The sequence below is a fragment of the Podarcis cretensis genome (genome assembly GCF_951804945.1).
Source record: "Podarcis cretensis genome assembly, chromosome: 2".
NCBI classification, from domain to species: domain Eukaryota; kingdom Metazoa; phylum Chordata; class Lepidosauria; order Squamata; family Lacertidae; genus Podarcis; species Podarcis cretensis.
The window spans coordinates 61,534,638-61,546,485 of NC_137171.1; the positions used below are offsets into that span (position 1 = coordinate 61,534,638).

At 43.4% G+C, this 11,848-nt stretch overlaps 1 protein-coding gene across 1 annotated transcript in view; it reads right to left on the reverse strand.

Moving 5' to 3' along the window:
- The window catches only part of COL23A1 (collagen type XXIII alpha 1 chain), a 311,553-nt gene extending 302,270 nt beyond the window's left edge, over positions 1-9,283 (reverse strand). Inside the window, exon 1 of the mRNA XM_079967558.1 lies at positions 8,462-9,283. Within this exon, the coding sequence (XP_079823684.1) occupies positions 8,462-8,728 (267 nt within the window). The 5' untranslated portion in view covers positions 8,729-9,283. The remainder of the gene's footprint in view (positions 1-8,461) is intronic.
- Positions 9,284-11,848: the final 2,565 nt, after the last annotated feature.

Sequence of the window (11,848 nt, forward strand, 5' to 3'; positions counted from 1 at the left end):
TTGGGAGGGTCCTGAGGATCATCTAATCCAGGCTTCCTCAACCTTGGCCCTCCAGATGTTTTTGGCCTACAACTCCCATGATCCCTAGCTAACAGGATCAGTGGTCAAGGATGATGGGAATAGTAGTCCCAAAACATCTGGAGGGCTGAGTTTGGGGGTGCCTGATCTAATCCAACTCCCAGCACAACAGGAATCTCAAGTAAAGTATCCATGACAGGTGGCCATCCAACCTCTGCTTAAAAACCTTCAAGGAAGGAGAGTCCACCCCTTTTGAGGAAGTCCATTTCACTGTTTTAGCCTACAGTTATGAGATTCTATGATACAGCACTCCCATAATAATACTGGTTTACAAAAACAATGAAATGATTCCTGTTAATGCCACATGTTGCTTCATTTCTCAGAGTGAATGCCATGTGGCAAGAATAGGTGAACCTAAATTAATTTGGTGGGCTCAGTGACTCCACATAGGACATGGTAAGCAGGGTAGTTACTGTTAGTAGTTGGCAGGATCTCACTTGGGTGGTTGAAATAAAGGTGCATAATTGTTAGCTGATGTTTGGTAATAACCTAGGAACTTGGCCCATGTTTAATCTTTTTGTGTCACCTTTCTCCGTGAGAAAAACATGGTTGAATTTCGTGGTGAACTTTTACAAAATCAGAATATTTCCTGCACTGCAAATTAGGCCAGGCTTTAAAGTATTATTAAAGTATTGTCCCTGCCTGTATATGAAGAAGGCTTTTCTAATCTTGGGGTCATTTTTGGTGGGGGTGATGGGTTTTTTTAAACCAAGTGTGATGAACTGATTCAGAAACAGAACAATCTTAGTACATTGGTGGCTAGCGTACTTCTCCATGTTCTTCTGTGCAGAGTTCAAGAAGGCTTACCTACAAATCCCTAACTTAGTTATTTATTTTATGAAATGCTTAAGGGTTGTCATTTAGAAAGACTGCTGAATTCCCAACAACATGGGTAGCAACACTAAACAACTCTTGGTTGTATTTCACATTAGCTAGCATCCATGGGACTGTTTTGTCTTTTAAGATGAAGAAATGCAAGTTTTGGTTTTTGTATTGTACAGATATTTGTGCTGTATGTTGTAAACCACCTTGCAGTCTTCTGATGAAGGGCAGTATATAAATCTAATACCGTATTTTTTGCTCTATAAGACTCACTTTTTCCCTCCTAAAAAGTAAGGGGAAATGTGTGTGCGTCTTGTGGAGCGAATGCAGGCTGCGCAGCTATCACAGAAGCCAGAACAGCAAGAGGGATTGCTGCTTTCACTGTGCAGTGTTCCCTCTTGCTGTTCTGGCTTCTGAGATTCAGAATATATTTTTTCTTTTTTCCTCCTCCAAAAACTAGGTGCGTCTTGTGTTCTGGTGCATCTTATAGAGCAAAAAATACGGTAAATAATACTAAATAACAAAAACAGCAGCAATAGCAATCATAATGGATCTGCTTGTAGCACAAACACCACAACCATTTTGCCATGTTTTGCTCCAATTCTCTCCCACAAATGCCAAGCCACGGTGTTTCTCCTTAAGTAGGGATTTCCTTCGGGTGTGTGTAGATCATTTATGGTCTGGGAGAACATGCAGGGGAGAATTCAAGGAAAGGATTAAGCATTCACATTTTGATTCACTCCCTCAATTGCAAAACCATATTGTTCCAGAATGTCTAGTTCCAACCATAGTTGCAGACACTTCCAAGTTTTAGGACTGGCCAATAAGCTGAATGTTTTTAAGGCTACTAGGAAACAATATAGTTATTGTGAATTAAACCAGTGTTGTTTGTTTACAACTACATACTTCTTTAATCTGCACTCATTAACATTTCTGCTCTAGCATGAAGACCATCCACTTTGAATTGAAGTCTTTGTTTCAGAACAAGTAGAGAGGTATTACTACATCCCAGTTTTTGGGCAGGGGGTGTTAATGCATTAAATTTTTTAGTTAAATGGCAACTTGGTACCAAAGTAAAATTTACAGAGAAGCCTTTGACTGTACTATTTAGAATTTCATTTGGCTATACTTCCAAAAAGCTCTTCGTAAACTTATTAAATATTTGAACAGATAACCATATTCGGATTTTGCACCCCCTGCAAAGTTTTAATTACTTCCCAATGTCTCTGCTGGTTTTCTGCCCTATGACTCAAATTTTAACTAAACAATGACAGACATTTCTAACAATATTCTACATTAAAATCAAGTGTAAATGCTAGCTGCTGAAACCAATTTTCTAAAAAATTAAATGTTGCAAATTCGAATAACAATTAATTTTCCAGATGTGAAATTCACATTGATGATATGCAATTAATGATGTCATAAGAATCCAAAGTGGAGGATGCTGAACTGCCATATCTAGAGCTTGAAGTGTACATGACAGCAAAGAAGAAGTTAGGACAGAATGGCATTTTTCCTTGCTGAGTTTTGTCATGTTTTTTTAAAAAACTATATCCCCGCTCATGGAGAATACATAAGAATCCACATGTCCAGAGTCCAAAGCAGTTTTAACCATTCACTGTTATATTTCCTTCTTTGCTTTCTTTAGATTATTTATATAGTGCTCACCTACATTCCTAACTAAAACCACTTATAAGCATTTTTCTAACACAGTAAGAGATAATCCCTGCCTTTAAAAGTTCTACAATCAAAAGAAGACAAGATAAAACACACCTGAATTTCCAGGTAGGGCTGTGATATTATTATTATTATTATTATTAATAATAATAATAATAATAATAGTACCCCTCAGTTTTGACTCATTTAGCAACTGTGGTCACTCCTACAGAAGGATGGCCTCTGAGACACATGGCTTTGTAACCTTCAGCGTGGACTACTGTAATGCACTCTGTATGGGGTTGCCTCCAAAGACTGTTGAGAAACTTTGCCAGGTCCAAAAGTGTCTGTCTGATTAGTTACAGGGTGAGTCAAAGGGAATACATTAACCAGATGCTAAAACCAGTTGCTTTCCACCTTTTTTTCAAGTGCAATTCTGAGTGCTTGTTTTAACCTTTAAGCCCTAAACAACCACAGCCAAGATTGAGGAAAATTTTCTTTCGTCAAACTCAGAATACACTTAGAAGAGACCCAGCCCAGAGCCTTTTCTTTGCCCTGATTGGCAGACACAAAAGAGCAGGACTCTCTCAGTAGTTAACTGCTCCTCTTTATATTGTAAACTGCCCTGTGATCCTCAGGTGAAGGGTGGTATATAAATTTTAAGAATAAGAATTCCCTTCCCAGGAAAGCCTGCCGGCAGATTCCAATCTGACATGAGAACAGTGAAAACATAAATTTTAGCAGGGGTTTGAGAAGTGAGTTGGGTGTTATTTCAAGCAACTTTTTATGTTTACTTTTTGGAGTGCAATTTGTACTTGTTTATGGGGATTTAACTGATTTATTCTATAAAAAAAGATTAAGTTGTTTGATTTTCTAAGCCGTCCTAAGGATTTATCTGGAACCAAAGTGACAAAAGGACAAGTGCAAACATAGTGGTACCTTGGTTTATGAACTTAATCTGTTCCGGAAGTCCGTTCTTAAACCAAAGTGTTTTTAAACCAAAGTGTGCTTTCCCATAGCAGCGTTTTACAAATGGAACACACTCAACAGGAAGCAAAACATGTTCTTATTGCAAGGCAAAGTTCACAAACCAAAACACCTACTTCCAGGTTTGCAGCGTTCTTAATCCAAGTTGTTCATAAACTAAGCTGTTCTTAAATCAAGGTACCACTGTAAATGAAAAAATGCAGGGCACAACATACAAATTGGAACTGTCATTTGGGCTGTAATCCTATGCACAATTTACCTGGGAGTAGACTCCATTAAACTCTATCGGACTTGCCTCTGAACAAGATTGCATAGGATTTCACTAAAAGTGGCAAATGCATGATAAGATGGAAAAATATTTCATGAAAAGCATTAATCTTTTTTATTTTTGAATCAAAATGCCTTTGTATAATGAAACTAAAAAGGACACGATCACTTCCTCCAAGAGTTCCCAGTACTTCCACGTTGTTGGTTAGTTTCTCCCTGTTGGTGAGGACCAGTTCCAAGATAATGATGGATATAGCTGGGCAAACTGGCTGCCTCCAAAGTAACTCTGAATGTTCGTTGGAGGAAGGCAGTTTGCCCAGCTATATAAAATCTATTAACAAAAACAGAGAAGTTTCTCTACTTAGCCTATTGGTTCTGTGCATTCACCAAAGATTTCCTAACTTATTGATTAGAGGAATTCTACAGGTTTCCTTTAGGACAAGGTCTGACAGGTCAGAGAGGTGGTAGCCTGGGAGAAATGTTCACCCTTTGACGACAAGCTGTTCTTGTCCTTAAGAATATTTCTATGCAAGTTCATTTGAGATCTCCATGACTGTGTGGTTTCACCTACAGAGATACTCTTGGGACATTTTGTGCAGTATGAGAGTGAGCTATACCACATGCTGCAATGCCCCCTTGGAGCTCTCTTCTTTCAGCTAGCATGCCATCACTGATCTCCCTTCAGTGACATCTCCTCCCTTCTTTGGCACTGTCCCATAACAACTAAAAATAACAAACTCGCAATACAGTTAATAGGCAACATTACATTTGCTTCCCTTAAGGAAACGCTTTAGCAAAAAGAACTTCCAAGGTTTAAGATTGCTTTTCTATACTGCCTTCCATTATTCCTTAGTCAACCAGCGAATTGTTCAAATCCTGAAGCCATCAAGTCCGTTTGTGGCTTATGCACATGAGCAAATAGCATCAAGGAAACCAGTGAACCATCTTATAAAATATAGGAAGGCAATGAAGAACTAGTTCTTCATACTGTGGATTTTGAGGCTAAGAATTATCTTCTGACATACATGACAATATTATAAAGGAAGTGATTCACATAATGCAACAAGTAATGCACAATCCTTAACTGTCAAACACCTAACATGTAGTAGTAAGTTTCAGGGAGTGTTGCTAAGGATATGAGCCTACTACTAGGGTGGCCAAGTAAAGGAGAGGTGAGGGCTCTGGCAGCTTTAATAGTTTTGCAGAGAATGAAATTTCAGCAGGTGTAGCTTACATAAAATTCTCTCTTCTACACAACTAATACAGGAGCCGGAGCCCTGGTCTTTCTTTCTTTCTTTCTTTCACCTGGCCACCCTATCATCATAAGAACATAAATAATAAGAAAGCATTCCCTAAGGAACATATGGATTTCCATATTATTTGTTTATATGAACGTAAATATGATCTTGGTAAATGCCCATCATGGAAATGTAACCTTCACCGTAGCCAATAATTGCAAGACATTATAGTGTAATTCTAGGTGCATTTATTGAGAAGTCCACTGAGTTCAATGGGGCTTATACACCACTAAATGTGTAAAGTTTTGCAGACTTAGACTGCAATCCTACACATGCATACCTGGATATAAGCTCAGAACTTAACCTGGAGCAGACACACATAGAATTTCACTGGCACTCATTTAAAACAAAGCAGCTGACTTAGTAATAGTAATAGTAGTAGTAGTAGCAGTAGTAATAATAATAATAATATATTATTATTATTACCCCACCCATACATGGTATTAATCAATGGTTAATCAACAGTGTAAATTATTCATTGATTTATCATCCAAGTGCTTCAGTACAGTCAAAAGACTTCAAAAAAATTCTCAAATATGCTCAAAAATTGCTCAACAATTAAATGTTATCCAACAATCGAATTCCATTTTACAGGGCAAGAAATAATTTGTAATACTATACAAAAATCAATGATTTGCAAAATGTATCTGGACAGAGATGAAAGTTCCCATTAGAGAGCTAAGATTTTGCCTTCCATCTGTATTTTGCTATCTTTACAATGATGCCTCTTCAACCTAAAATCAAACCAACATATATATGCTGTCCATATCTTATCCGTAATTATCATTCCAAGTAAAGAACTGATTCTGCTATGTCAGTTCCTTTTGCTGCACTACTCCTACTCCTACTCCAAAAGCGACTTCCCCACTCCACCCCTCTTGCTCTTCTAGATCAGTCTTTCCTAACTGTGTGCCCTTCAGATGTTTCAGACTGCAGCTTGCATCAGTCCTCACGAACCTGGACTAAGAGTTGTAGTCCAAAACATTTGGAGGGCAGCAGGCTAGGGAAGGCTGTTCTAGTTATTTATCACATACAAACAACCTTGAACTGATCATACAAACGACATAGAAATTCCATCCCAAATCCAAAATACTGATACAAGTGCTCTATCTATAGCCAGGAGCGCACTCCAGGATATACTGCAAGTTTTACTGTGACAGCAAAGGGATTAGCATGGAATATGCTTAACAGTTATTGGACAATTGCCTTACATGAGTGAGCTGTTAGTAATACAGCAGACTTAAGAATCCATGTAGCCTGGGAAGCATGCCCACACTATCCAGAACTGTCCATGTTTGATGGATGACATTTGAAGCTCTGCAAGATCTGTATCCGTCAGGTCCATCTGAAAACTCCCTGCTACTATTTCCTTGACTTGCCTGCTCACAATCAACAGCAAAATGGGTTAAAGACAGCCTATATACACTGCTGTCAGGTTTAAACATTGAGCAATTTGGGGGCAATTTTTCCATAATAGAGCTATACCTACATAATGATTTACTCTGACCTTATTTTACATATATTTTTCATAAAGTATTCACAACCAAAAGACCTGAGCTGTCTTGTACAATCTAATATCAAGACAACTCACAGGGAAACTGTGCTCTTAGTGCGAGTCTGGATCTGAAGCATTTAACAATTAAAAAGTCTATCCATGATCTCCAGAATTCAAACAGCTGGCCACATACTCCAAAGTCTTATGGATAAGAAAACCCTAAGCGTCATCATGAATGTTATCTAAAACTACTGGTTCAATATCATTTTCTGTCTCCTCTGGCATGAACCTTCACACTAGTCTCTGGAGAGATAATCAATATTAGCTCATTGCAACAGAATAATAAAAAAAATTGTGCACTTTAAAGACTTGCATATTTATATTATAATGAAAGCTTATGCAATAAATAAATAAATATGTTGGTCTTTATGGTGCCACAAGGCTCTTTCTCACATTTATATTAGTGGTTCTCACAAAAAGAGAACCCACCAGTGGAGAATCATGAAGTTTCATCACCACATGGATCAAAGAAGCTGGGCAATTAGGAAGGTCCTCTTGAGAAAACACAATTAACTTTTGTAAGCAGTAAAATGTTTGGCACTTTGTTTCCATACAAGCCTTAGCATCCATCAAAATGCTTTTCATCATGCAATTAGCACACAAGCTCCAAGATATGGGTCACACTTTGTAAACCTTTGCAACTCTATTCAGAAGTACTCGAGAAATGCAATTAAATTTCTCTTTAAATCTTACAATAGCACTAACATGAAAAGGTTACTAAAGTACCTCTTATTTTGAGGAATTATTGTTAAAATGATGGGGATTTCCTCAGTCTTACAGAATGTGATGTTTGTAATATTCAAACTTCTTCAGTGGTCCATAGCACTTATTTTTGAAAATTTGATTCAGTCACTAATGTATGTTTTCAAAAGGTGCTAATGGCCAAGCTTTTCCCTGAGTGATAGCTTAGTTGGTAGAACATGAGATTCTTAATCCCAGGGTACTGGGTTTGAGCCCCATGCTGGGTGAAAGATTCCCGCACTGCAGGGGGTGGACTTGATGATCCTTTTGATCCCTTCCAATGCTACAATTCTATGATTTTATGAAATCACACCCTTTAATCTGAAAGCTCTTTCTCCTCTAATCCCAGATGTACTGGAGCTGGCTGTAGTGTACTGATGGACAGCATTCTGCACATGCTCAAAAGCACTCTTTTGCTCCCCACCTTTTGGAACCCATAGCCCTGGAATCTGAACATATTTTCCTGGCAGTGTGTGACAAGGGCCAAGGAAATCTGAGTTCTAAGCCACTCAAGTTCACTGCAGACACTGGGCCAGTCGATATATCTCAGCCTAGGCTGTTTTAATAAGGAAGAGGGTGGAGAGAGAAGGATAAGGAACGCTATTCCAAACTCCTTGGAGGGAGGAGGAGGATAACAGCACGCAACCAAGGGCACCCCATAAACTTCGCATTAAAAGAAGCTGGAGACGCTAGTCTGCCTGCCCCTCCAGCAGCTAAGTGAGAAGAGGTAACCCGATTCGCCTGCTGCAGCAGAAGCGACACCAGTGTCCTGGAAGGCACTTTCAAGGCGAACATAGCACAGCGCGCGCTTGATCAGCGCTTCATCCGATCGAAAGCTCTGGCCACGACCCGTTCGTGAGGCTCCCAGGCTTGGTCAGCCTTGGAAGGCACTCTTCATGCGGCTCAGGGCTCTCGGCACACGCTACGGTGGATCCCTGTCAATCACCGCGAGTTTTTGGAGAAGTTGGAGACGGAGAGAGCTGCCGCAGCCCTGCCCGCCTCCAGAGTCCTAGGCGTCGCAGGCGCCAGCAGCCCGTCCGCCTCCCTGCCCACTCACCTCCTGCAGGAGCCCGTCCACCTGAGGCTGCAGCAGGGCGAGCAGGGGCTCGGCACCGAGCTGCTCGCCGGGGCTCCACGCGCGGCCGGCGGCCAACTCCTCCTCGAGGGCCACCAGCCGGCCCTCGAGCCGAGAGGTCTTGGCGTTGAGCAGGAAGCAGGCGCCCACCGAGAGGAGCGAGAAGAGCAGCGAGACGACGGCGGGGCCCTTGCCAGTGCCGCCGGGGGGCGAAGCCGCGGGCGCCTTCTTCTCCCGGGGCTCGCTCATTGCGCGGGGAGGGTGGCGGGCTCACGGTCCCCTCAGCGGGGAGGCGGCGGCGGCTCCTGAGGCGGCTCTCTCCTCGCTCCTCACACTTGGGGCGCGCTCGGCGGCGGCACCTCCTGGCAGCCGGCTGTTGAGGAAAGTGGGGCAGGAAGTTTGGGAAGCGTGGCCTCTTTCCCTAGCATGGCCCTCCAGCTGCGCGGGGCGGGGGCGGGGAGGTAGGTGGGTGGTGGACTCTCCTCCTCCTCCTCCTCCTCCTCCCTCAGCGCTCTGGGACTGGGGAGGGGGAGAAGCTCGCCAGCCCACTCCTCGTCCTCCCTGGGGATTCCGACGCGGGTAGCCTCTCCCCCCCCCCCCATGGTTTCTCCTCAGTCTCCTCCCAGCGCGCGCGGGAGCTGCGCAAATAGCCCCGGCTGAAAGGGGAGAAGGACGCTTCCAAAGCGGGAGGTGGTTTAAGAAGGGGGTCGTCGGCGAGCCTCGAGTCGTGCCTGCAGCTGCGGAGGTGTCAAATGCGGAAGGATTCTCCTCTCTCCGCGCGCCTCCGCGCTTTGAAGAGGGTGATCGTCGCCGTCCTGTCCGTCGCTTGCTCTGGGAGAGGGTCCCGTCCCTTGAAGCCACCGGGACTATTTCCAAGCGCTGGAGGCAGCCGGCGAGGTCTGTCAAGGGACGTGGAAGGCGGCGGGGTTGAGGGGTGAGGGCTCCGCCGCGCGCGGCTCCTCTTCCTTGCCCCGACTTTGCGAAACGCAAGGGCCACAAATGTCCCGAAAGACCCCAACGAAGCCACTCGGAAAGAGGCATTTGTTTGTGACGCTTCACTTATTATGGGCAACCCGTCCTTCAAACCCGCAGGAAGGTTTACACACAGAGAGAAAGAAATCTGTTTTAAAACATATCAGTGTCCTTAGGCTGCAGTATCTGGAAGGAGGTGCAGTTGAATCAGTGGGACTTCTTAGTAGATATGCGTAGCGTTGCGCCTTAGTATTTGAACTGCAGGGAAATTAACTGTGCAACATGCCAGTCGAAAGTATTCCCACGGAAGTACTGGGGCTTACTCCCAAATAAGGGACGCAGGTTGCGCTGTGGGTTCAACCACAGAGCCTAGGGCTTGCCGATCAGAAGGTCGGCGGTTCGAATCCCCGCAATGGGGTGAGCTCCCGTTGCTCGGTCCCTGCTCCTGTCAACCTAGCAGTTCTAAAGCACGTCAAAGCGCAAGTAGATAAACAGGTACCGCTCCAGCGGGAAGGTAAACAGCGTTTCTGTGCGCTGCTCCGGTTCGCCAGAAGCGCCTCAGTCATGCTAGCCACATGACCTGGAAGCTGTACGCTGACTCCCTCGGCCAATAAAGCGAGATGAGCGCCGCAACCCCTGAGTTGGTCACGACTGGACCTAATGGTCAGGGGTCCCTTTACCTTTTTACTCCCAAATAAGCAGGTAGGAGATCACAGCCAGAGGGTCGGTATTAATTTGAGCCAGGGCAAAGCGACGGTGCCCGTTTCCAAAACCCTGACCCCCCAAAGCATTTATTTAGAGCTCTTGTGGGCAGCACAAATTCAAATCCCAGCTCAACTTCAGTTGCAATCCTGTGTGTTCCTCTGGCCTTGTTTCTGAGTTTCTGATTCATAGGATTGGCTCCCTTGGCTGATGTAAGGCTAACTTGCAACACTGCTGGAGAAGGGTCTATCCTAAACTTGAAAAACACAAATCCCATTAACTGTAAAAGTGAGTACAGTCATTTAGGATTGGGCTCCAAGAGGAAAGGTGGGGCAATGAATAGCAGAGCATTCCTGTCCTCAGAAGTAAGTTGCAGTGTGTTCAGTGTGCATGCTGAAATATATACTGAATTGGATCTGAAAACACATAATACATTTACCAGCTGGGGAAAAATACAGTGTCCCTGAGTTGTCCCCAGTTAGCAACCACAGAAAGTTGGTAGCAATGGGAGGAAAGCGTGTTTAGGTTGGAGAAAACAGCTTCTAGCACTTGCTTGCGCTGCAACACATCTCTCATGTACTTTAAGCAGTGTGTTCAACAACAAAGGAACACAGGAAACTGCGTTGCACGAGTCATCTAGATCACTACAGTCTACCCAGACTGGAAATGGCTCTTCAGGCCTTTAGGCAGGTCTTTCCCAGCCCTACCTGGAATTGCTGGAGACTGAACCCGAGAACCTTTCCATACAAAGCAGATGCTTCTGCCACTGAGCTCTGTATTTATTTCTTTATTACATTTATATATTGCACTTTCCCCAAAGTGGGTCCAGAGTGGTAAACACATAAATACTAAACCAGTACAACTAACTTTCAACCATCAGATGCTTGGGTAAACAGCAATGTTTTAACATTTATCCCAAAAGCCAATAGCGAGACTGAAATACATCATTAGGCAAGGGATTTAGCAAACAGGGAACCACCACCAAAAAGGCCGTGCCATGGGTCACCACAACCCAGCAACCCCCAGTGGCAGAACCATGGCCCTTGCACATTGAGCTAATTCCCTTCCCTAGAACAGATTCAGTCTCTGTGGCGACTGTTTCCCAGAATTAAGGAGTTCTGAAAATAAAACAGGGAACTTTAAAATAAACTCTGCAATTTCCAAACGGCTATATTCCAGGACAGTTTAGACTGAAAAAGGAGAAGTGAGCACCACCAATCTTTTCAGAGCAGATCATAATAAAATAAGGACAAACTGGGAATCTGGCTCATAATTGCCCACATGCAAGTCCCACTGTTTTCAATGGGCTGCATTCCTTAATGTGTGGATAGGATTGCAGCTTTCATTTGAAAAATAATCCCGTTCTCTGTGTGGTCCTACGATCCATGTCCACTACTAAATGAGAAAGTTGGGCCTGCTAAATGGCTGAGGTTGCTCCTATCTGGTAAAACAACATGGCAAAGACAAGTTCTAGCAAGCTGAATCCTGATTACTTCAGTAACAATAAGCTGTCCCTGTGAGTTAGGGTGGTGCAGTGGTTAGGGTGTTCTGCTACAACTGAGAAGAAACTCCAACTCAATCTTGAAGTTTACTGGGTGGTCTTGAGCCAGTCACTCTGGGTTGTAACCAATTAAATCATTGTGTGCTGAAGAACTGCCATGAGCATGACAGAACTTCCCCCGTCTCCTTTTCCTG